This window comes from Scyliorhinus canicula, chromosome 3, assembly GCF_902713615.1.
Source record: "Scyliorhinus canicula chromosome 3, sScyCan1.1, whole genome shotgun sequence".
Lineage (NCBI taxonomy): Eukaryota > Metazoa > Chordata > Chondrichthyes > Carcharhiniformes > Scyliorhinidae > Scyliorhinus > Scyliorhinus canicula.
In genome coordinates this window covers 263388351-263413880 of record NC_052148.1, presented here as the reverse complement: position 1 = coordinate 263413880, position 25530 = coordinate 263388351, and the positions used below count along the sequence as shown (strand labels likewise).

The window sequence follows — 25530 nt, the reverse complement described above, 5'->3', positions numbered from 1 at the left end:
ATTCTACCACTGGGCAGCAACAGCCGAGCGAGTAAGGGGATGGATCCAGGAGCCAGAAGCTGAGTGGGTGCGTGCGGAGGAGGCCTCCTGCATGGGAACCTCCCTCCGGGCCCTCGCCACGGCAGCACTCCCATCCCCACCCAAAAAACACTCCAGCAGCCCAGTGGTGACAGCCACCCTCCAATCCTGGAACCAACTGCGGCAGCAACTTGGCCTGACCAAAATGTCGAACAGGGCTCCCATCTGCAACAACCATAGGTTCACACCAGCACTGACTGACGCCACCTTCAAAAGGTGGAGGCAGGACGGGGGGACACTGACAGTCAGGGACCTATACACGGACGACAGGATCGCAACACTGGACGAACTGACATTTCAGCTAGCTGGGGGGAACGAGCTACGGTACCTGCAGCTCAAAAACTTCCTACGAAAGGAGACAAGGACGTACCCACAACCGCCACGACAGACACTACTGGAAGACCTACTGGACGCAAGTATCCTAGAGAAAGGGAACTGTAGTGACATGTATGACCGACTGGTAGATAGGGACGACACCGTACTGGACGCAACAAGGAGGAAATGGGAGGACGACCTGGGGATGGAGATAGGGTGGGGACTCTGGTGCGAAGCACTGCATAGGGTCAACTCCACCTCCACGTGCGCAAGGCTCAGCCTGACGCAACTAAAAGTGGTACATAGAGCCCACTTAACAAGAACCCGTATGAGTAGGTTCTTCCCGGAGGTGGAAGACAGATGTGAACGGTGCCAAAGAGGCCCGGCCAACCACGCCCACATGTTCTGGTCTTGCCCCAGACTCGTGGAGTACTGGACAGCCTTCTTCGAGGTTATGTCCAAAGTGGTGGGAGTGAGGGTGGAGCCATGCCCGATAGTGGCGGTCTTCGGGGTTTCAGAACAGCCAGATCTATTCCTGGGGAGGAGGGCGGACGCCCTTGCCTTTGCCTCCCTGATCGCCCGCCGTAGAATCCTGTTTGGCTGGCGGTCAGCAGCACCGCCCAGAGCTGCGGACTGGCTGTCCGACCTCTCGGAATCTCTCCAAATGGAGAAAATCAAATTTGCCATCCGAGGGTCGGACGACGGCTTCCACAGAACGTGGGAGCCATTCATGCAACTGTTCCGGGACCTATTTGTGGCCAATGTACAAGAGGAAGAATAGTCGGGGGAAGGTAGCGGGAGGGGGGGGGGCTACAGGTTCGTTACGGGGGTTCGATGGCTAGCTAAGGCCCAAAACCAAACTAAATAAACATGTTGAGGGGGGGGGGGGGGGGGGGGGGGGGGGGCGCAGTTACTACTACGAAAATGCTTACCTGTAAATATGTATGTTAATTTTTGCGTGTTTGTTTTTTTTTCTCTCTCCTAACAATTTGTAATTTGTTCAATATAAAATATGAAAACTGAATAAAAACATTTATAAAAAATGTTCACGACGGCAGCGACCAGGTGTGGTTGCCGCCATCGTGAACAGGTCGGGAACAGCAGGCCGCTCGGCCCATCCGGGTCAGAGAATCGTGGGCCGCCGTGAAAAACAGCGGCCCCCATTTCTCCGAGCGGCGTGTCGGAAAACCGGACACGCCATTTTGGGGGGGGGGGGGTGGGAGAATAGCGGGAGGTGCGGGAGCGGACCTCCCGCTATTCTCCCACCGATCGTGGTTGCGGAGAATCGCGGCTCATATCTTCAGCATCCACGGCATTTTGCTTTTGCAATATTAATCCAAGTTTGTTTCCATTTTCACTCTGTGTGACCTGACCTTTGAGAAGACTGTGCCGTTTCCAGTTTCCTGATCACTACACCCACCGAAGACCCTGACCCTGAAGTTCAGGGAAGCTGTGCCCTGGATTTTCATCCCCAAGGTAGTCACCTTGGGAGAAAATGCCTGTAAAAGCGGAGTTTCCATTGTGGAGAGGGTGGATGCTGCCGGGAGTCCGACCAGCCGACTCAGGAACAGGTGCAGGAACTGCTGGGCGTGGGGTCAGGCTGTTTACTCGGCCCACCTCGGTGCCGTGGGAGCTCCTTACAGTTCTGATAAAAACTGAAAGGTCCTCTATACCTCAAACCCCCCCCCCCCCCCCAAACACACTTCTCATGCCACTTCATGCTTCACACTCACCCTCTGTGGCCGTTCATGACCCCAGGCCAAGGTGTGCAGCCACAAACATCCCCAATGGCCTCTCTTTCCCGCATTGTCAAGATATGCCCCCAAGCAACACCTACCACCCCTCACATCCCCAATGCCAATGTATGCCATCTACCCACTTCCTATGGTTTCGCATGTCCCCCCCATGCCAAGCTATGCCAAATAAACTGTGGCAATTCATGAAGGTGGCTCACCACCACCTTCTCAAGGGCAATTAGGGTTGTGCAGAAAATGCTGGCCGGGCCGACGTCACTCACATCCCTGGAACAGATGAAAACAATGTTGCTTGGACCGTGCATCCTTCTGAGCTTGTTTGAACAAATTGTTGAGCAAACGGTACAGGATGAGTTCAGTTAACGTTTATTAACATTTTCACTTGATGGCAGACGTTAAGCTGAAGTATTCAAAGACAACTTGTATTTACGCAGCGTCTCAAACGTAATAAGATGTCTCATGGGGCTTGACAGGGACATTAGTAAAAGAAAATGACACCATGCCACATCAGGAGATATTAGGACAGATGCCCAAAATCTTGTATAAAGAGGTAGGCTTTAAGAGGATTCTTAAAGAGTGAAAGCAAGTGTGAGAGGCAGAGAGGGTTAGGGATGGATCCCGGAGCTAGGCCATGGCAGCTCTGACATGGCCCACCAAACGTGGAGCAATAAGAATCAGAGATGCCAAATAGGGTGGGATTAGGGGAGCACAGATATCTTGGGGCGTGCTGTGGGATTGGGAGAGATGACACAGATAAAGAGAGGAGCCGTGGGGAGATTTGAGAACATGGATGAGAAATGGAAAATCGAGCAGTTGCTCAATCGAGAGCTAGGTTTGGTGCAAGGTACGACACGGGCCGCAAAGCTTTGGGTGACCTCAAGTTTAAGGAGGGTTGAATGTGGAGAGTTGGCCAGAAAAACATTAAGAATAGTCAAGTCTGGAGGTAACAAAAGTATGCATGAGGACTTCAGCAGAGGATGAACTAAGACAGGGGAAAAGTTGGGCGATGTTATGGAGGTGGAAATAGGTGGACTTACTAATGGCCACACGTTCAGTGTCAGGTCATTGCAGAAGCACTGATGCACCTAGAGACACAGAAAATGTTTTCCACCCTCAGTGCTGAACTGCATTGATGGAGAAGGGCAAGACCAAGTAATACTCCCAGCTGGGGTGGCAAGGTGGAGCAGTGGTTAGCACTGCTGCCTTTGGTGCTGAGGGCCCCGGGTTGGATCCCAGCCCCGGGTCACTGTCCATGTGGAATTTGCCCATTCTCCCTGTGTCTGCGTGGGTCTCACCCCCACAACCCAAAAATGTACAGGGTAGGTGGATTGGCCATGCTAAATTGCCCCTTAATTGGAAAAATAATAATTGAGTACTCTAAATTTCTTTTTAAAAATAATAATACTCCCAGCTACCACTGGAATGACCTTTGACAACCTTGAAACGTCCCATCTGTGACAAGGTCAAGAGCGATCATGTTTGGTGAAATGGCAATAGTGCGACTACCAGGATTGTGTTTGTAAGAGTCTTATCATTTCATGATAAGCCTTTAAACCCTGTTAAACATTCACACAAGATAACTGGAACAAATTACAAGTTAGATCATTTAAAAAAAATAGCAAACAGAATTTGCCAAGGCAATCCAAGTATAATATCTTAATTTTTATGTTACAAGAGAGTTGGGACTGATGAGCATCCTGACTGCACTTGGGCATTGTACCACAGAATTAACCCTACAATTACTGTTAATTCATTTTCTTTTCCAATAACATTAATTTCAGTCTATCTAACAGCAAAGCTTCGGCTACTGTGAAGAGAATTCTGTCAATGATCTGTAGGTTTTATGTTTAACTTGAGCCCAGTAAAATGTTGCTCTCTCAATCATGGGGCATGTTTGGTGGCCTGGTGGTTCTGGCCATGTACTATCAGACCAGAGATTGAGATGAAATCCTGCTGTGATAAGTCAAGAGCTTCAATTCAATAAGCAAGAACCCAAGTAGCACACTGATGTCCTTCAGGGAAGGGATTCAGCAACCCCTTTCTGGTTTTTACCCACTGGTAACCCTCGCCCTACACTTCATTGTTGTCCCATTAGATTTAGAAGGCAACCATTGGATCCGTACCTAATTGGTTTTTAACCGCAACAATAACTGGCAAATATATACTCTCTTTAACATTGCAAAGTGACCCAAAGTATTTCATAGCGACATGAGGGAAAGTGGATGTTATTTTCTTTTCTTTCACCAAACCTCCTGTGGCTAAGTAAGTTTGGGGCCTATCTCCAGGCCTTTATAAAGCTACCTAATGACAACAATAAATCGTCGGCTGATTATCTGTAGCCTGACGCCGAAACCGGGGATCGGCAATCGGGCGGAGAATGGGTTCCGACGCCAGAATCGGGGCAGGTACCGGTTTGCCGCTGGTTTGCTATGCTCCGCCCCTCCAAACCGGCTTCATCGGGACACACGGCACGCACAGTCGCAAGGCTGTTAGCGCGTCATCGGCCGACCCACCCGTATTGCTCTGCGCCCAATGGGTCGAGTTCCCAACAGCGTGTGCCACGTGTGGTCCCAGCAATCGGTAACCGGGCGTGCCGGCTGCGGACTGTGCCCAGTGCCGCCACACTCGTCCAGGATCAATGCCGCTGTCCGGGGGGCTTCGGCTAGGGCTGGGGGCACTTGTGGGGGATGGCCAGGGGGTAGGCTGTGGGGTCGGGGTGGGCGTTTTGGGATCCAACACGGCCGTCGCCATGTTTTCCGCCGCGACTGGCGCAGGCCGTCAGCCCTGCGCATGCGTGGCCCGGGACCCGGCCATTCTCCGCGCGATCTGCAGGTGGTTCACGCAGCACCAGCGCTAGCCCCTCACCGGTACCTAAATCGGTGAGGGGTTCACGCCACCTTTCCCGTCGTGAACCACCTGCGGATTCTCCGTTGGTGCCGGCACTTATCCGCTGGAACGGAGAATTCTTCCCTGTATTTATTTAGAGGCTTTGACCTAAAGAAAATGGTCCAGGACAGATTCAGAAAAGGATGTTGAAGCCTGGAGGTGGAGATCAGATGGGGTGACTAAGAACTCTGCCAAATGATGGATTTTGAGTAGAATTTGGAAGACTGATAAATGAAGATGAAATGATGTACAAAAGGCCTGAGTCAGAGGTGTGCAGGGAAGAGTGCTTAACTCCAGGAAGTTTCAGAGAATAGGCAGGGTTATGGTAGTAAATGTATTTGAAGATCGGTGCCAGGTATTAGCAGAGGTTAACAAGGATGGGGCTCGATGGATGAACAGGATTTAATATGGGACAGGATGCAGGTGGCTGAGTTTCATACAAGTTGAAGATTATGTAATGTGAGAAAGATGGGCCATTAGCAAGGAGGAAATTCATGGAGATCTTGACGTGGACAAGGAACAATAAAGCACTACAATCACAAAAGGTATAATTTGTGACTTGTTATGGTTATCATGAGATGTAAATTTTAACAGTCGGACCAATAGATTAGCTGGTAAGAGAGCTGTGAGGTGCCTAAATCTCAGCACTGCATTACATCGTTGTCTGAGTCCAACATAATGAAATGTCTAAAGGTTCTTCTAGCCCAGTTTTTCAAGGTCTTGAGTGAAACTAAGCATGACCTCTGATGACTGTAGTACTACAGTGCCTTGGCCATGTACTTTGAAACTTGGGACGAAGGAGAATAAAGGATATGGGGGGAAAGCGAGATCAGGCTATTTATTGAGTTGGATGATCATCCAAGATCATAATGAATGGAGGAGGAGGTTCAAAGGGCTAAATGGTCTCCTCCTGCTTCACAGTGCCAGGGTCCCAGGTTCGATTCCCGGATTGGGTCACTGTCTGCGCAGAATCTGCACGTTCTCCCCGTGTCCGTGTGGGTTTCCTCCGGGTGCTCCAGTTTCCTCCCACAAGTCCCGAAAGACGTGCTTGTTGGGTGAATTGGACATTCTGAATTCTCCCTCCGTGTACCCGAGCAGGCGCCGGAATATGGCGACGAGGGGATTTTCACAGTAACTTCATTGCAGTGTTAATGCAAGCCTACTTGTGACAATAATAAAGATTATAATATTATATTATAAAATGATATTTTATTTGTGCTGTACGTTGAAGCTAGCACCTACCCACACAGACACACACGTGCCTTTGTCGTTCACGTGCAAGATTACCAAACCGGTGTAAATTTGCTTTTCCAACATGCTCGCAAATCAAAAGAAAACGTGACAGAAGAAACAGCCGTGGCTTCTATTTTCAAAATCCTGGAGCCATTGCCTCACTGCAGCTTAAAATGGAAAGATTTAACCCATCCAGAAATACCATAAGGTGAAGCAGGTAAATCCCCGGGAGGGGAGAGAGAGAGAGAGAGATTCACCAGTCTGACCCGTGGTGGGAGCCGTTGCGAGCAAGAATGGCACGTTTGGCGTTCCAACCCAAACTTCCTTCACTTTCTGGGGCACCAGGAAATCCCTGAGGCGGACAAGGACGGAGGATTTTGGCTCCCCGTTTCCACCACACTTATTACATCAAGATACGATTGTGGGAACAAATCCACGGATATTTACAATTTTCACGTGAATGAGTTGTGAGACATTGTTGGGTTCAAAATACTTGCATTTACATAACACCTTTCACAATCTCAGGACGCCCCAAGGCATTTCACAGCCAATGAAATATTGTCGTAGATGCAGGAAATACAATACAATTTGTGTGTAGCAAAAGCCCATAAACAGCAACGTGATAATGACCGGATGCTGGTCGAGGGATTAAGATTTGCTGGACCATGCGGAAGGTCACCCCCTCCCAGACAGAAGAAAACAATTCGAAATGTTCAAATCCCACTCATGGTCAGCAATACCGGACGGAGTTCCGTTATGAGGTATGTCAGACCAGTTCAGCCACAGCTCTCCTGGCACCCTCCATTGCCAAGTTGTACTGTATTTCTTTCCCCTTCTGGCTGTGAAATAGTGCCATGGGATCCTTTGCATTGACCTGAAAGGGCAGATTGAAAGACGAAACTTTAGCACTCCCTCAGTGCTGCACTGGGAGTGTCAACCTGGATTATGTGTTCAATTTGCTGGAGTGGGTCAAGACCCCACGGCCGTCTGATTCAGAAACGAGAGCGCAGCCAGTGGCACCAAAGCTCACATCTTAAAGGAAGTGACCTTTCTTGTCCGCGGGCTTTGCGCAGAGAATTTGCAAGCTCCAGATTTTTTTTTAAACGCAATGTAGTGAAGAGTGTTAACCTGATAATATGCCCAAAGATATTCGACTTTCATATTGATCAATAACGGAAAGGCGACCCACTATACCTTTCCGCAAAAAGTATTTGGAAAAGGTCAAGACGCTGTGCTTGTTTACGAGGCGGTTTAACGCAGCTGCATAGCTGCGTGTGAATTGTGATGAAGTGTTGTGCACAGATGACTTACCGCTCAACAGCAATGGGCTGAATCATGGATTCTCGGCCTCGCTTCAACACTTGAGCAATGGAATCTCCTTTAAATAGAAAAGAATCCAAGTGGACTTTAAAGCTCTTACTTGGAAAACCTCAATGCCTTCAGCTATCGTGTGTGTCCCAAATCCAATTTGGTTTTAATTTGATTGCCAGACAGCATATCCTAAGGAATCGTGTTCAGGGAGGCATGTTTGTAATTAATAACGGTGGCACTTTTTACCTGGAGCAAAGGAAATATTTTCCTTTCGCAATTGTTTTGTCTTTCTTTTTGTTTTTGGAAGCATTATAGACATGAGAATTATATTGCACTCTTGATTCTAGAACTGTATAGCTCACCCCCACCCCCGCATTCCTGCTCAACCAACACCCTCTACTCTGAAAAAAGACCTATGAAGCATCCACTGCTCCTCAAACCCTGCTCCAAACCTTCAATATTCGGAGGCTTGATTTTTCCAACCACCTCCGTTTCTTCTGGTTCACCTCCAAGAGCTACGTTTCATCCAAATCCTTGTGACTTCCTGTGCCTCACTGAGCTGACCACACTCACTTTGAAATCCTTGCCCCTACCCCTCCACACATACACACACCAATACGTCAGCAATGCTCCACTGTCAGCCACTCCTGAGCCCCCTTCTCCACCATCAGCACCGCCCCGACCCTCTGGAGTTCTCCCTGCGAGACCTCTACCCACCGGCCCCTCCACCTTCAGCAGTCTTCTTAGTAACAATAACAATAACGTTTATTAGTGTCACAAGTAGGCTTACATTAACACTGCAATGAAGTTACTGTGAAAAGCCCCTAGTCGCCACATTCCGGCGTCTGTTCGGGTACACAGAGGGAGAATTCAGAATGTCCAAATTACCTATCAGCACGTCTTTTGGGACTTGTGGGAGAAAACCGGAGCACCCGGAGGAAACCCACGCAGACACGGGGAGAACGTACAGACTCCGCACACAGTGACCCCAGCCGGGAATGGAACCCGGGACCCTGGTGCTGTGAAGCAACAGTGCTAACCACTGTGCCGCCGGAACCCTGTCTTGGACTTTGCTTCACCCCCACCAATTCCTCTTTTAATCCCCCTCCCCATCTCCTCTTGGTCCACTGCACCTTTCACAATGTATTTTATAAACTGCAGTCACCGATGTGAGGTGGGAAATGCAGCAGACAGATTACGCACAGCAAGATCCATTGAAGAGATAACAAGCAGATGATCTGTTTTGGTGCTGTTGGATTAAGGGATAAGTATTGGACAGGAGAACTCCCCTGTTCCCTTTCGATATAGCCCCATGGCATCCTTTATGTCCACCCGAAAGAGCAGATTTAGCATCTTATCCAAAAAGGCGACACCTCCGACAGTGCAGTATCCCTTCAATACTACAGTCGAGTGTCAGCCGAGGTATTCTGCCTGAGTCTCCAATGGAGTGAGGCCTGACCACACAAGCTTCTTACTCAGAAGTGAGAGTGTTACCATTGAGCCACCACCATTTACTCCTGGTTGGTGCCATATATGGCAATTTTCACTGGTAAACAGAGGCTAGGTATTAGCTAACATCGGGAGAAGTCTGAACTTTTGAAACTAAAACCCCAACTAAGCACGGAATCAAGCCATTTAATCGGCTAGACTGAGCTTTATTCAGATTAAAATTCCGATTTCCTCACAGTAACTGGCAGCTGATCAGACTTCCCGGGCATCATGACTCACATTTGTTTGAAGTCAACCGGCAATGTCACCGGATCAATCTGGCTATTCCGGAGCAAGTGACACAACTGCCCACTCCCTAAAACCTCTCCCATCAACTATACCCACATGGCACAAGTCAGGAGTGGGGTTGAATAGTTTCCACACCCCTGTTTAGAGCAGCAGCACTCCAGAAGCTGAATTTTCGCCAGGACAAAGCAGTCCACACGATCAGCACCCCATCCAATAATTTAAACATTCCCTAGCTCTGCCATTGGTGCAGCTTGGCTGCAGTATGTACGATCCCCAACTCGCCAAAGCCTGCGGAGAGCACCTTCCAATCCTCCATCGCTTAGAAAGACCAGGACAGCAGGTGCACGGGAACACAATCACAACCAAGTTCCACTCCAAGCCACACGCCCTGGTGACTCGGCAATATATCGCCATTCCTTCATTCCCGCCAGGAACTCCCTTCCTGACAATATCTTCACCACACAAAACTGCAGCTTTTCAAGACAAAGGTCCATTACCACTACCTCCCAAAGGCATCCAGGCATGGGCATTCATCGCTGGCCTTGCCAATGCCACCTTCATCTTGAGAATAACTAAGCAATATTTTGTAAAACCCACTTTGTGATGCTTTCCATCCTTCAACCTGACATGAGTACAAAATGGAGTCCATCCCTTCTGATCAGAAACTGGTCAGCACGGGCTTTGTTTTGCTGTATAGAATCGTGGAACAGTAGAGCACAGAAGAAGGCCATTTGGTCCATCAAGTCTTTGTTGGCTCTTTCAAAGTGCAATCCAATTGGTTCCACTGCCCCGTTCTTTCCCCATATCTCTGCAATTTTCACCTTGTGAAGGCTACTATTGAATCTGGGGCCACTTACTCCATTGGACAATGCAGTCTGAATGTTACCCACTGGTTGGGGAAAAGGGTTTATCCTCACTGCGCCACCTCTGTTTCTTTTACCAAATACTTAAATCTTGCACACTCTGGTAATCGGCCCTTCAGAAGCAGTTTCTCCTTATTTATTCTGTCTAAACCCGTCATGATTTTGAATCCCTCGTTCCTTTCTATGCTCTCAGTTGAACAGTCCCAGTTTCCCCTTGCCTTCCTATATCCCTGGAACCATCCTGGTCAATTTCTTCCGCGCTCTCTCCAACTTTTTCACATCCGTCCTGAGCTCCGGTGCCCAGAATTGGACACAATACTTCAGCTGGGGTGGGACATGTGTTTCCTGTTGAGCTGAAGACGGCTTTAATGTGATCGAATTATGATGGAAGGATCCATTTCAAATACCCATTCTCTTTAGTATCACTGACCACCCTGCAAACATCAGTAAATGCGGAGACTTATTCACAACCTAAATAAAGTTGGAGCGAGTAAATGAGGCAAAGGGGATATGGAGGAGAGGCAGTTCCTGGATTAATCAATGTTGCGAAATCTCCGCGATACCTGATCTGTAGAAGCAGGTTGGAATTGCATAGGAAGACAAGCCAATATTTAATTAGTTCCCCGCTGATATGTTGAGCTCTTTGAGGACATTCGAAACCCTTGTCAGTCTTGAGGAGCATTTAAAACCTGATATGGCAGCAATAAAAAAAGGCAACAAGTGGCAGGGAGGACATACTAGCCTTTATCCAGTGGTTCAACAGTGCCTGTGCCTTTGGGAAGTTTGATTTTTTTTAATGTGTGCCACTGAGATGGTGTCACTCAGAGATTTCACATTTTCCGGAGCTAGACTCTCACTTATGTTTGTTGGTCAGGCTGTTCCTTAAGAAACTCCAATTATGGCAATGTGAAGGGAAATGTAAAGGCTTCCCACAGTCTCCTGGAGGACAGCTTAATTTGTATCTCAGAGTTATTGAATTTTCACAGTGCAGAACGGACCATTCAGCCCATCGTGTCACTTTGTGTCATTCTCCCATAACCCTGGGCATTCTTCCTTTTCAAATAAATGTCTCGTTCCCTTTTTGAATGCCTCGACTGAAACCCCACCCCATCCCCGGGTGGTACATTCTGGACCTGAGCAACTCGCTTTTGCTTCTTTTGCTAATAACTTCAAATCTGTGCCCTCTCGTTCTCGATCCTTTCACAAGGGGGAACAGTTGCTCCCTATCTACCCTGTCCAGCCCCCTTGTGATTTTGAACACCCCTAACGAATCTCCCCCCCCAGCCTTTGTGAGTGATGTCGACTGAAAGGAACGGATTCGCATTTATATAGCGGCTTGCTCATCCCCGAGTCTGACATTTGAAGCTACAGGTACCACACCAGAAACTTGATTCGGATCATTTAAGCTGACATTCCATTGCAGTGCAGAGGGAGTGCTGCTCTGTCAGAGGTGCTGCCACATTTTGGAAGGGGCATTAAATGGAGGCCGTCTGCCCCCTCAGGTTGGCCAAAAGAATCTTGCGACGGTATTTGGAAGAGGAAGGGAAGAGGAATTCTTCCTGGTGATCTGGTCAATATTTATCCCTCTAGGGTAGGGGTGGGGGGTAAGATTGCTGCAAAAGCCCCTTCTGTTTTCAGCTTGGTACAGACAGTAAAGAAAGCCTTGATTATTGGCCGCAGCCAGACACTACCTCAGATCAATTTTGACTCTTCCTCGCCCACCAATTGCAGCGATGAAGTAACCCCACCCTGAGATTTAGAAATACTCGTCTCATTTACAAGCTGCTGCCAGGAAGGTCAGTTGCGAGGGTGGTGGTCATGTTCTGAAATATCAAACAGCTGTCCTCCAGATGACCGTGAGGAGCCTTTACATTTCCCCGCATGTCGTCATGATCAGAGTTTTTTAAGGAACAGCCTGACCAACAAGCTCATGCACTGGGGTCCGGTTCCTGGAAGCCTCTGACAGTAGAGTGACCAGCTTCCCAGATGGTTTTGGTGGGTGCTTGTGGTCTAGTGGTTCAGTCCTGCGCCTCCTGAGCCGCCCCACCCCAGCCAAATGTAACTTGCTGGTTCCTTCATGTTCTATCATTACAGGGACTGGTCAGAGTGGACACTGGTCTGACTTTTGTCATGTGAGAGTACCTTTGAAGAAATGGGTCTTTAAGTAATGTACCTTGAAGAAATGAGTATTATCAGTGATGTCAGAGAGTTGGTGGAGCTGGGCTGTCTGTCAGCTTTTTACTTTCGTTTATGAGCAGGCTGCAGGGTGTGTTTTAGTTTTGTTTTCAGTGTTGGAGCTGAACCCAGACCAAGCAGGTGTACTGCTGTTCTCTCTGCCATCAAAAGACTATCTCTTGATCATTTGGTGAATTCAGAATTATAAATGTTCTCAGTAGTGAATGGAAACCTAATGTGCTTCTGTTCAAAGGTTTTGTTTTTAAGTCTTCTGGATGTTAATAGGACAGCTTACGGATTACTTAGTGTTGTATTCTTTGGGGGGTGTATTTGAATTAATGGTTGCTAAGATGTTCACTGTTTATTTTAAAAGGGTTAACTTGAGTTCATAGAATAAACATTTTCTGTTTCTGCTGTGCCACACCTGTCGAGTGGGCCATGTGCTCCCCATACCACAATCTAGTAAAAGTTATGGGTCAGGTGAATGCCATGATACACTTTGGGGTTCTCTAAACCCTGGCCCATAACACTTTGACCAGTTCCTGCTAACCCAGCGTTAACGAGGGCCTGTGAGGTGACCGGCCCCATTAACGCCAGAGAGAGTCGATCAAGATCTACCTCCATATCTGCCTCCATCATATGTGGGGGTATTGGAAACAAGAAGCCCCTGTGATAACCCTCTCCTGCCCTAGGATATTTCACTGACAAATCATTGGCTGCCTTTCATTCTTATTGCTGGCTGTGGTGCAGAGTCTGACCTGTAAGTGTTGCCAACATTGGTTAGACATATTCCTGAAATATCCTGCACACATCATACCTCCTCCAGGGGCAGCACGGTGGTGCAGTGGGTTAGCCCTGCTGCCTCATGGCGCCGAGGTCCCAGGTTCGATCCCGGCTCTGGGTCACTGTCCGTGTGGAGTTTGCACATTCTCCCCGTGTTTGTGTGGGTTTCGCCCCCCACAACCCAAAGATGTGCAGGGCAGGTGGATTGGCCACGCTAAAATTCCCCCTTAATTGGAAAAAATTAATTGGGTACTCTAAATTTAAAAAAGAAAATACCTCCTCCAAGCCCCCGGCCCAGTCTACTTTTTTGATCGTTCTCCAATGTTTCAACGAATAAACAAAAATGAAAATTACACATTTCTTTTACATGCCTCGAAAAATCGTTTCCCGGGTTCCTCATGCAACTTCTTTGAGTTTAATCTTTCTTTCCTGGAGACTCCAAGAGTGTTGCAGAGGGTTGATATTCCCAGTGCTGCTGGTACCTTCTGAGCAATACAACCTAGCAGGCTGCAAACAAACTCCCCACTCACCCCCACCCCAGCATCCAATACTCTGCATGGGATATTGCGCAGAATGTTGCCACCAGCAACCTGCATGCGTCATGGTAACATTAAGGTGCAGGTCTTGCACCTGATGCCAACCCTTGACCATGTCCCCTCTGATCAGTGTCAGTCAGGGGGAATGCATAGAATCCCTACAGTGCAGAAGGAGGCCATTCAGCCCATCAGGTCTGCAACCCTCCGAAAGAACACCCTATCTAGGTCCACCCGTCTGCCCTGACCCGTAGCCCCAGCTCACCTGTATATCTTTGGACACTAAGGGTCAATTCAGCATGGCCAATCCACGTAACCTGCACAACTTTTGACTGTGGGAGGAAACCGGAGCACCCGGACGAAACCCACGCAGACACGGGGAGAACGTGCAGACTCCATGCAGACTGTGACCCAAGCCGGGAATCGAATCTGAGGTCCCTGGTGCTGTGAGGCCGCAGTGCTAACCACTGTGCTAAGAGCACCTGGTGGAAAAACAACCGCATTTTAAAATTCATTCATGGATATGGGCCTCATTAGCAAGGCCAGCATTTATTGTCCATCCCTAATTACCCTCGAGAAGGTGATGGTGAGGGCAGCATGGTGGCGCAGTGGTTAGCACTGCTGCCTCACAGCGCCGAGGACCCAGGTTTGACCACGGCCCTGGGTCACTGCCCGTCTGGAGTTTGCACATTCTCCCCGTGTCTGCGTGGGTCTCACCCCCACAACCCGTGTAGCATCGCTAGATTGGCAATGCTAAATTGCCCCTTAATTGGAAAAAAAGGAGAATTGGGTACTCTAAATTTGGGGCGGCACGGTGTCACAGTGGTTAGCACTGCTGCCTCACAGCTCCAGGGTCCTGGGTTCAATTCCAGCCTCGGGTGACGGGGCGGAGTCTGCACGTTCTTCCCGTGTGTGCGTGGGTTTCCTCCGGGTGCTCCGGCTCCCTCCCACAGTCCAACGATGTGCAGGTTAGGTGGATTGGCTGTGCTAAATTGCCCTGAGTGTCCAAAAGATTAGGTGGCGTTACGGCGATAGGGTGGAGGTGTGGGGTTAAGTTGGGTGCTCTTTCCAAAGGCCGGTGCGGACCCGATGGGCCGAATGGCCTCCTTCTGCACTGTAAATTCTATGATTCTTGAACCCGGTGCAGTCCATGCACCCGCAGACCTGTTCGGGAGGGAGGGAAGGTGATGCATTTCCAAGTCAGCGGGCACTCCCCGTAATGACTGGCTGAATGCATGGCCTGAGAGCAATAGCAGCCCTGCTGTGGGGTAGCCCTGCCTCTCCCTGTCTCCCCCAGCTGGGCACCAGCCTGCTGTATATATATAACCAGCTGCCGCTCCCATTGCGAGCTGTGCTGCTCCAAACAAGAGCAGGAACCGTCCAGTGCCCTCCTCCTCTACAGCCAGAGAGAGACATTCCCCAGCAGATCGGGGGTGGGGGACGAGACCATGGACTTGTGAAATTGTCCCAATGCAAAGGTACAAAGGTTTAATTGCTATTTCTCCTTGTGCGTTTGTGTTAGTTTCAGCTGTCTGGTGCTTCGAGCTCCTTTCTCGTGCTTCTATTTCAATCATTTCTTCTAAAATCTTGGATGTGGCGTTTTCCATTGGAGTTTCTGGCTACAATTTTTTTTTCTTTGGAAAAGAAAAGTAATTGAAATTAAACCCCGGCCTAGACTCTTGAGAGGGGAGCTGAAGAATTCAGTGAGGCTTTATTTAATTCTCTGTGCAACGTCGCGATTTATTCTCGGTCCCAAAGGAAAGCTGCCAAACGTGTGTGTGTGTCTGTGATCAGAGAGAATTGTACAGCAGCCTGATACATTCCAGCCACAGCCACCTCCCCCACAAAACCATTCAGTGTTCTGTGTACTGTGGGGAGATTGTGACCCCTCCACCCTCCAAACTCCCCCCCCCCCCCCCCCCCCCCCACACACACACACACACACACACACACTACTCCCCACTGAAGCATAAACTGCAGTCAACAGTGCTGAACATTGACTTCTGAATGGGTCACTTTTCTCATCATAATAACTTTGACGACGCGTGGAGTGGGGTACAGGACCCTCTTTTTTGGGAGGTGGGGGTGCTGAATTTCCAAAGGGATTCCTTCTCCGCTGTAAAATTGCAGCTTTCTGAGGCTCTTTTTGCCGAATCTCCAGGGATTTCCTTCAAAGTGAAGTAACAATTTCAGGAAAGATGTAACCACTTTGTGCCCAAATATATTGACTGAAGCAATAGTTCTGGAATATAAAAGATGTCAAGGATCAGATTGACCTTGGAACTGGTGGAAAGTGACACCGAAGGGATTACATTTTTACGCCATATGTTTTGTGTTTTCTACTTGTCCATATTGAGTGGATTTGATTTCCTAAACAATTGAGAGGGAAGGGCCACAGGCTATAAAAGAAAACTTCTGCGAGATTAACTCCTTTAGGTTCAGGAGTTATCTTTGTGTTTGCTCCCCATGTCTGCGTGGGTCTCACCCCCACAAACCAAAGATGTGCAGGGTAGGTCGATTGGCCACGCTAAATTGCCCCTTAATTGGAATGAAGTAATTGCGTTCTCCAAATTTAAAAAAAATATATATTTGTGTTTGTGTTCAAAGAGATTTGAATTTTTAATATGCCAGAGGGCTGAATGATCTACTAGAGATCTTCAAACTTGTGAAGGGCTTCAACAGGTTAGACATGGAGAGGATCGTACCACTTGGTGGGGGAGGGGGGGGGCGCTAAAACCAGGAATGGTGTGTGTGGAATTGGTTACAACACAGGGTAGTTGAGGTAAAATGCATAGATTCTATTAAAGAGAGTCTAGTTAAAGGTGAAATGAACAGAAGGATATCAAGTAAAGATAGTCGCAGGTGACCCTTTGAGGGGAGAGCTGACAGGTGGTGATTTAACCTGAAGATCACCACACCTCAGGAGGGAGGGGGGGGGCAAGGTTGATGAATGATCTCAGCTGCTACAGGGATTGAACCTGTGCTGTGGGCCTTGCTTCTGCATCACAAACCAGTTCTCCAACCAACTGAGCTAAACCAGCCCTACCCATTGGGCAATAGCGTGGGCCGAGGCTCCTGTGGAGCGCAAACACTGCATGGACCGGTTGGGCCGAATGGCTTGTTTCTGAACTGTATATTTCATTCAATTCTATAAAAGTAAATAGCATTTCTAATTGCAATGTTACCCTTGTAATATGGAGAGATTCTCCAATGCTCCCAGATACTTTATGAAGAGCAGAGACTGACCCGTGCCTTGAATCCAATAACCTACAATTAATTGAACTGGGGGCCAAGTAGAACCACAAAAGGTTCATGGTGTCATAAGATTCATTTTGGCCCATCAAGCCAGCCCCTGCTGCGATTCTGCAGCACTCTCCCATTCCCACTTACATTTTCACATACAAATTTTAACTCTGAAAAAAAAAGGATTTATGGAATTCTGCTTCCATAAATTCTGCTTATAGGACACCCCACCCCCCACCAAGTGGAAAGATCCTCTCCATGTCTAACCTGTTGAACCCCTTCATGATTTTGAAGACCTCCATTAGGGCAGGACGGTAGCATTGTGGGCAGTACGGTAGCATAGTGGTTAGCACAATTGCTTCACAGTTCCAGGGACCCAGGTTCGACTCCGGCTTGGGTCAAAGTCTGTGCGGAGTCTGCACATCCTCCCCGTGTGTGCGTGGGTTTCCTCCGGGTGCTCCGGTTTCCTCTCACTGTCCAAAGATGTTCAGGTTAGGTGGATTGGCCATGATAAATTGCCCTTAGTGTCCAAAATTGCCCTTAGTGTTGGGTGGGGTTACTGGGTTATGGGGATAGGGTGGGGTGTTGACTTTGGGTAGGGTGCTCTTTCCAAGAGCCGGTGCAGACACGATGGGCCGAATGGCCTCCTTCTGCATTGTAAATTCTATGATTAGATCATTCAGCCCTCTGCCGTATTAAAAGTTCAAGTCTCTTTCAACACACCTGGCTTTATATTTCTGACACCAGGATTTACTGGAAGGATAAAAATAAAATCAAAAGGACATCATTAATGCTGGCCTTCCCACGAATCACATTCAGTGTGGGCTCGATATTCACGATCAATAACACGATCACATTGAAGTGAACTTTTGGGCGGCACGGAGGCACAGTGGTTAGCACTGCTGCCTCAAAGCCTCAGGGACCCGCGTTCAATTTGCGTCTTGGGTCACCGTCTGTGTGGAGTTTGTACGTTCTCCCCGTGTCTGCGTGTGTTTCCTCCGGGTGCTCCGGTTTCCTCCCACAGTCCAAAGATGTGCAGGTTAGGTAGATTGGCCAAGATAAATTACCCCTTAGTGTTCAAAAGGTCAGGTGGGGTTATTGGGTTACGGGCATAGGGTAAGCTGTTGGCCTAGGTAGGGTGTTCTTTGCGAGGGTTGGTGCAGACTCAAAGGGCTGAATGGCCTCCTTCTGCACTGCAGTGATTCTATGAACTTTTGATTTTTGCTCCATTGCTAGCCTTAATGAGGAGCATTGTTTCCTCACCTGGTACCCAGCACAGTTTAAGAAATTTAAGGGAATGGTATCCATGAGATCGTAAATCAAAAGTAGCACCAGTCTCTGTTCCTGAAAAAAAACACGTAATTTAAGAAATGTATATATCTTCTCCATGTCATGTATACTCATGTTTGCCTGCAGCGCTGTTATGTAACGCAAAGCCCAAGGGGGAAGGTTACAAGAATGCCAGTCAATCTTGAGTTTCGGATGACATCCAGGAACCACTCTGAGTTTGTGACTTCATCTGAATTTCTTGATTGAGTCAAGCCCTTCCCCCCCACCCGCCCACTCTTAATTTGGACCATCTTTTTGAAAAGTGGTGGGGCTGAAGAAATAATTTGCCTTTCCCGATCTCAGGACACCCCAAGGCGAATCGCAGCCAGTGGAATTTATTTCAAAGTAGTCAGTCACTTTTGCCAAACACGGCCGTCTTTTTGTGCACAGCATGACCCCAGAAAGAGGAGTTAGAGGAGTGACCAATTACGGGATGGTTGAAAGGCAAGGACACACAAGCTGCGATTCGGTCACAGCTTTGCAATCTGTGAATGACAGTCTGGTGGGCTTCCAGTGTCTTGATCAAAGTTCCTGAAAGTGGGTTTCAGGCGTTCACTGTCCCCCCTCTTACGGTGAGTTTCTTCAGTGGATTTCCTCAATAACAAGCCCGAGTCAGCAAATCACGAAATGATCACGAAACGTGGGCAGCACAGTAGCACAGTGGTTGGCACAGTTGCTTCACAGCTCCAGGGTCCCAGGTTTGATTCCCGGTTTGGGTCACTGTCTGTGCAGTCTGCATGTTCTCCCTGTGTCTGCGTGGGTTTCCTCCGGGCGCTCCGGTTTCCTCCCACAGTCCAAAGATGTGCAGGTTAGATGTACTGGCCATGCTAAATTGCCCTTCGTGCCTGTAAAGGTGAGGTGGGATAACTGGGTTACGGGGATAGGTTGGAAGTGTGGGCTTAAATCGGGTGCTCTTTCCAAGTGCCGGTGCAGACTCGATGGGCTGAATGGCCTGCTTCTGCACTGTAACTTCTATGATTCCATGAAATGTGGTTTCTCACTCTATGAGATCCAATTGTAGTGTGGAACGACCTCTCTGAACCCTGCCATTCAGCTGTTTATATGAATCGGCATTTACAGGTTATCTATTTATTGGGGAGTTTGAGTGTGTGTGTGTGTGCACTTGGCAGCCAATGAGCTATCTTTTTGAATCCACAGTGGTAATGTAAAAAGCCCCTGGCAGCCAAGTTTCACACAAAAAAATCAACATGATAATAATAATAATCTTTATTGTCACAAGTAGGCTTACATTAACACTGCACTGAAGTTACGGTGAAAATTCCCTAGTCGCAACATTCCAGCTCCTGTTCGGGTACACGGAGAGAGAATTCAGAATGTCCAAATTGCCTAACAGCACGTCTTTCGGAACTGGTGGGAGGAAACCGGAGCACCCGGAGAAAACCCACGCAGACATGGGGAGAAGGTGCAGACGCCGCACAGACAGTGACCCAAGCCGGGAATTGAACTTGGGACCCTGGTGCTGTGAAGCCATAGTGGTAACCACTATGCTACCGTGCTGCCCATCATTGATATAATCGTTTTTTGTGATCAAGGGATAATATTGGGCAGGACACCTGGGGCCAACTCCACTTCCCTTCAAATTAGTACCATAGGATATTTTATGTTTACCTGATAAAACAATACCACCTCAGTTTATTGCCTTATCCATAAGGCAGAATCTCCGACAATACTACCCTGGAGCATCAACCTTGCTTCATATGGTCAGGTCTCTGGAGTGGCACATTGTCCCCGTGTCTGCGTGGGTCTCACCCCCGTATCTCAAAGATGTGCAGCGTAGGTGGAATGGCCATGCTAAATTGCCCCTTAATTGAAAAAAAAAAGTATTGGGTACTCTAAATTTATTTTTTAAAGTCTCTGGGTTGGGTCTTCTGCCCACTCCTTTCTGACTCAGAGGCAAGGGTGTACAAACCAAACCTAAGCTGACTTCTTAGCTTCAAACTTTCTTTTTTCTGACTTGATAATGATTTTCTCTATATCTATCCGTAAACTGCCTTGGAACTTTTCAATCACGAATGACAGCAAAATAAGTACAGGCTGCTGTGTGCTCACTGGATAGTCCAAAAAGCCCCAGAAAAGGCTCGAGTATTTCCATGATGTTTCAGTGCCAATCTGTGCCTAATTTGCTTATTCCTGTATGTATTGCAAATTCAGCAGCCGAGAATGGTGCATCTGACCTGGAACTGATTGTGTTCTCCCCAAATTAACAATACAACAATTAATACTGAACTTTGAGAACTGTCCATATTAACAGTACAACAATTAATACTGCACTTTGAGAACTGTCCTTATTAACAATACCATAATTAATACTGAACTTTGAGAACTGTCCGTATTAACAGTACAACAATTAATACTGCACTTTGAGATGTCCGTATTAACAGTACAACAATTAATACTGCACTTTGAGAACTGTCCTTATTAACAATACCATAATTAATACTGAACTTTGAGAACTGTCCGTATTAACAGTACAACAATTAATACTGCACTTTGAGATGTCCGTATTAACAGTACAACAATTAATACTGCACTTTGAGAACTGTCCTTATTAACAATACCATAATTAATACTGAACTTTGAGATGTCCGTATTAACAGTACAACAATTAATACTGCACTTTGAGAACTGTCCTTATTAACAATACCATAATTAATACTGCACTTTGAGATGTCCATATTAACAATACAACAATTAATACTGCACTTTGAGAACTGTCCTTATTAACAATACCATAATTAATACTGCACTTTGAGATGTCCGTATTAACAATACAACAATTAATACTGCACTTTGAGAACTGTTCGTATTAACAGTACAACAATTAATACTGCACTTTGAGAGTTGTCCTTATTAACAATACCATAATTAATACTGCACTTTGAGATGTCCGTATTAACAATACAACAATTAATACTGCACTTTGAGAACTGTCCATATTAACAATACCATAATTAATACTGAACTTTGAGATGTCCGTATTTAACAGTACAATTAATACTGCACTTTGAGAACTGTCCTTATTAACAACACCATAATTAATACTGCACTTTGAGATGTCCGTATTAACAGTACAACAATTAATACTGCACTTTGAAAACTGTCCGTATTAACAATACCATAATTAATACTGCACTTTGAGATGTCCGTATTAACAGTACAACAATTAATACTGCACTTTGAGAACTGTCCGTATTAACAATACCATAATTAATACTGAACTTTGAGATATCCGTATTAACAATACAATAATCAATATCAAACTTTGAGGACTGTCCATATTAACAATGCAATAATTAATACTGAACTTTGAGAATTTTCTGCATCAACAAGACAATAATCAATACTGGAGTTTGCACATTCTCCCCATGTTTGCGTGGGTTTAGCCCCCACAACACAAAGATGTGCGGGGTAGGTGGATTAGTCGTACTAAACTGCCCCTTAATTGGAAAAAATTAATTGGGTACTCTAAAAAAAAAAATTTTTTAAACAATGATCAACCCTGAACTTTGAGAACTGTCCACATTAACAGTACAATACATGAATAGGATGGGAATAGAGGGATATGGACCCCGGAAATGTAGAAGGTTTTAGGTGAGAAGAGCAACATGATCGGCGGACTCTTGGAGGGCCGATGGGCCTGTTCCTGTGCTGTACGTTTCTTTGTTCAGGGAATGGTTAAACTGAAACTCACAGCCATAAGGGTTAGTTGAGGAAAATAACATTAGCATTCTGTGGATAAACACACCAAGGAGAAAGGAATGGAAGGATATGCTGATAGATTTCGATGGAGAGTTGTGGGAGGTGGCTAGTATGGAGCATAGACCATTTGGGCCGAATGGCCGGATTGTACGTTTTAAATTTGATGTAAAAAAAACACGACGGAGTGTGTTCTATTAGATTTACAATGTTTTGGTTTCTCTGAATGTCCTTGCCAGCTTCACACTTTGTGTGGTGTCTTCGTTGCCAATGTGAAGATAGTATTACTTAACATCAGAAACATCGACCCACAGCTGCTGTATATTTGTAGCTCAATTGCCTTAAACAAGTTTATTTTATATTTCAGCTCTCAGGAAGATGATCGGCCGATGTCTCCATTTTATTTAAGGTAGATTTTCGATGATTCTTTTGTCACAGTTTCACTGGTTGGCGATTAGTTTCTGAAGTATTAGGATGTAGTCTTAGAATCAGCCAAACCAAGACCTCCAAGAGCTTGATAGAGTCTTAGAGTCTCAGCTGTTTAACTGATGGTTAAAATGGAACTTGCTAAGGGATAAACTCTTTCATTTCATTCATCGTGTCATTTGTCAGAAATTGAGCAACGATTTTTCGGCAGCCTCAGAACTCGAGACCAAAATCTACGACCGTATGAGTTAGGAGCAGGAGGAGGCCACTCGGCCCCTCGAGCCATCCTCGCCATTCAGTAGGATCATGGCTGATCTGACTGTAACCTCAACCCTATATTCCTGCTGACCCCCCCCCCCCCGATAACCTTTCACCCCCTTGTTAATCAAGAGTCTATCTAGCTCTGCCTTTAAAAATATTCAAAGACTCTGCTTCCACTGCCTTTTGAGCAGGAGAGTTCCCTGGACTCAGGACTCTCAGAGAGAAAACATTTCTCCCCATCTCCATCTTAAATGAACGACCCCTGATTTTTAAACAGCGACCCCCCCCCCCCCCCCCCCCCCCCCCCCGGCGGTCTCGGCACTGCCACAGAAAGAGATATTAGCACAGTTACCGACAGTGTAGTCATGAATGTAAATTTTAAGGAGAGTCTTAAAAGAGTGCAGAGAAATGTAGAGTTTTGGTGAAGGAACTCCAGAACTTGGGGCCAAGTCAGCTGAAAGCACAGACGCCTATCACGGGTGATGGAAATCGGGGATGTGCATGAAGCCAGAATTGGAGGAACACAGGGATCTCGGAGAGTTATCAGGCTGGAAAAGGTTACAGAGCTAAGGAGTAGCAAGATCAGGGAGGGATTTTGAACAAGCGGGAGAAGGTATAATTTCTGGTGTTGCCATCCTGGGAGCCAACATGGATCAGTGAGCGCAGCACACGGTGATGGGACACGCTGTGGCTTAGCCTGTGGGTAGCAGAGTTTTGGATATACTTACAGGGGTATGAAGCTGGCCAGGAGAGCTGCGATATATGGTGTGAGTGAGGGTTTGAGAAGTCTATGGGCTGAGCAGACGCGCGGATGTGCAGTGTTAGTGAGGTGAAAGTAGGCAGTCTTGGTCATGGCAAGGATATAGAGTCGATTGTCACCAGGTTTGCAAGCAATGCAGCTAAAGCTACCCGGCTTCCCTCATCGCATGGACCTCCCCTGCTGGAGGTAAAATAATGGAGGGTGCAGGAAGTGCCCATTAATTGGTCCCTTAAAGGCATCAAGACAGGCCACCCTGCATCACTCCCACATACCCCGTGTGAAATTTCAGATAAATCAGCAGCAGAAGGGTAGATAGTGGGAAGGCCATCCATTGGATTTCATGTGCCCCATCCTCCCTCCAAATCCACATGCGGAGGGGGCAAAAAGCACCCTGGCAAAAGTGATGCTGTGTTTTCAGATCATGCGGTCAAGGGGCAGCATGTTGACGAGAAATAGGAGGGTGTCGGTGAATAGAGTCTTGGGGACACATAAGGTCATGGTGAAGGAGCAGGAAGAGAAGCCATCGCAGGTGGCGCTCTGGCTAGACAGAGAAGATTGGAGCCAAATGGGAGCAGTCCCTCCCAGCTGAACGCCCGCCAGTGGAGAGGTGTTGAACGAGGATGGATTGACCAACTGTGTAAAAAGCGGCAGATAGGTCAAGGAGTTCGAGGAGGGATAGTTTAGCTGAGTCACAGTCACATCGGATGTTATTTCTGGACAGGAAAATGCTGAATTAGCAGGAATTGAGAGAGTGGGCTGTGGGTTCCCCATGTGTGAGGAATGTGAATGGACATCTTAGATAAGGAAGCTTTTTCTTGAAGAGTGAGCTTGGGGAGGTTTGTTGGAGGTAGTCACATTTTTGGTCGAATAGCTGGAGAGAAACCATTTCCGTTGCCAGGAGGGTTAGTAAACAAAGGACGCAGATTTAAGACGGTTAACAAAAAAACCAGCATGGGAGTTGAGGAGAATTTTTTATGCAGTAGATTTTTGTGATATGGAATTGACTGCCTGAAAGGGCCTTGGGAACAGCTTTAATAATAACTTTGGCAGACGAATTGGATAAATACTGCAAGGTTGCGGGGAAAGATTAGAGTGAGTGGAAATTATGGGGCTGGATTCTCCGTTTCAGCAGCTAAGTGCCGGCTCGAACGGAGAATTCGCGGGAGGTTTGAAATGGAAAAATTCCAGACTGGTGAGGGGCTAGCAGTGAGGCCGGATGAAACTCCCAGATTCTGCGCCCAAAACGGCCAGAGAATGGCCGGGTCCCTGGCCACGCATCTGCATGGCTGACAACCTGCAGCGGTCGCGCCGTACAACATGGCGTCGGACACGCGTGGACCCAACCCACCATTCGCGACCTCACAGGCCATCCCTCGGCCACCCCCCCGCCAGTGCCCCCAGCCTTTGCGGAAGCGCCACTGGACGGTGGCACAGATCCCGGTTGAGTGTGGTAGCACTGGACACAGTCCGCAGCCACCACGCCGAGTTCCCAACCGCTGAGACCACACATGTCGCGCGCCGTCGGGAAATCAGCCCATCGGGGGCGGAGCCAGTGAAGCTCCAATGCTGTTGCAACATCGCTCAGCGTGTTGATGCCATGTGTGAGGAGGTGAAGCATGGCTGACTTGCGTCAACCTGGCGCCAGCCCCGATTTGGGCGTCGGAGTCGATTCTCCACCCGATCGCCGTCGATATCGGCGTCGGGCAGTGGAGAATCCCACCCATGCTTTCTAAAAGAGCTAGCACAGATTTGATGGGCTGAATGACCTCTGGCTGGTTTAGCACAGTGGACTAAATAGCTTTGACATAGAGTCTTCGGACTCGAAACGTTAGCTCTTTTCTCTCCCTCCGGATGCTGCCAGACTTGCTGAGATTTTCCAGCATTTTCTCTTTAGTTTCAGGATTAACAGCAGAACAAGGCCAGCAGCGCGGGTTCAATTCCGGTACCGGCCTCCCCGAACAGGCGGCGGAATGTGGCGACTTGGGGCTTTTCACAGTAACTTCATTGAAGCCTACTCGTGATAATAAGTGATTATTATTATTATTTTAACCCTGGAAGAATCTATGATTCCAACATCATCCACGTTCATGCTTCACAGTAGTTGGTGGACGAACAGAATAAAAACC

The 25530-nt window shown here is 47.5% G+C and overlaps 1 protein-coding gene across 5 annotated transcripts in view; it reads left to right on the top strand.

The window, feature by feature from the left end:
* Nucleotides 1–25530, top strand: part of fam13a (family with sequence similarity 13 member A) — a 228315-nt gene that overhangs the window by 138663 nt on the left and 64122 nt on the right. For all 5 annotated transcript variants that reach the window (XM_038792722.1, XM_038792725.1, XM_038792724.1 and 2 more), the window contains one exon: nt 22325–22366. In XM_038792722.1, coding sequence (XP_038648650.1) covers nt 22325–22366 — 42 coding nt within the window. The remainder of the gene's footprint in view (nt 1–22324; nt 22367–25530) is intronic.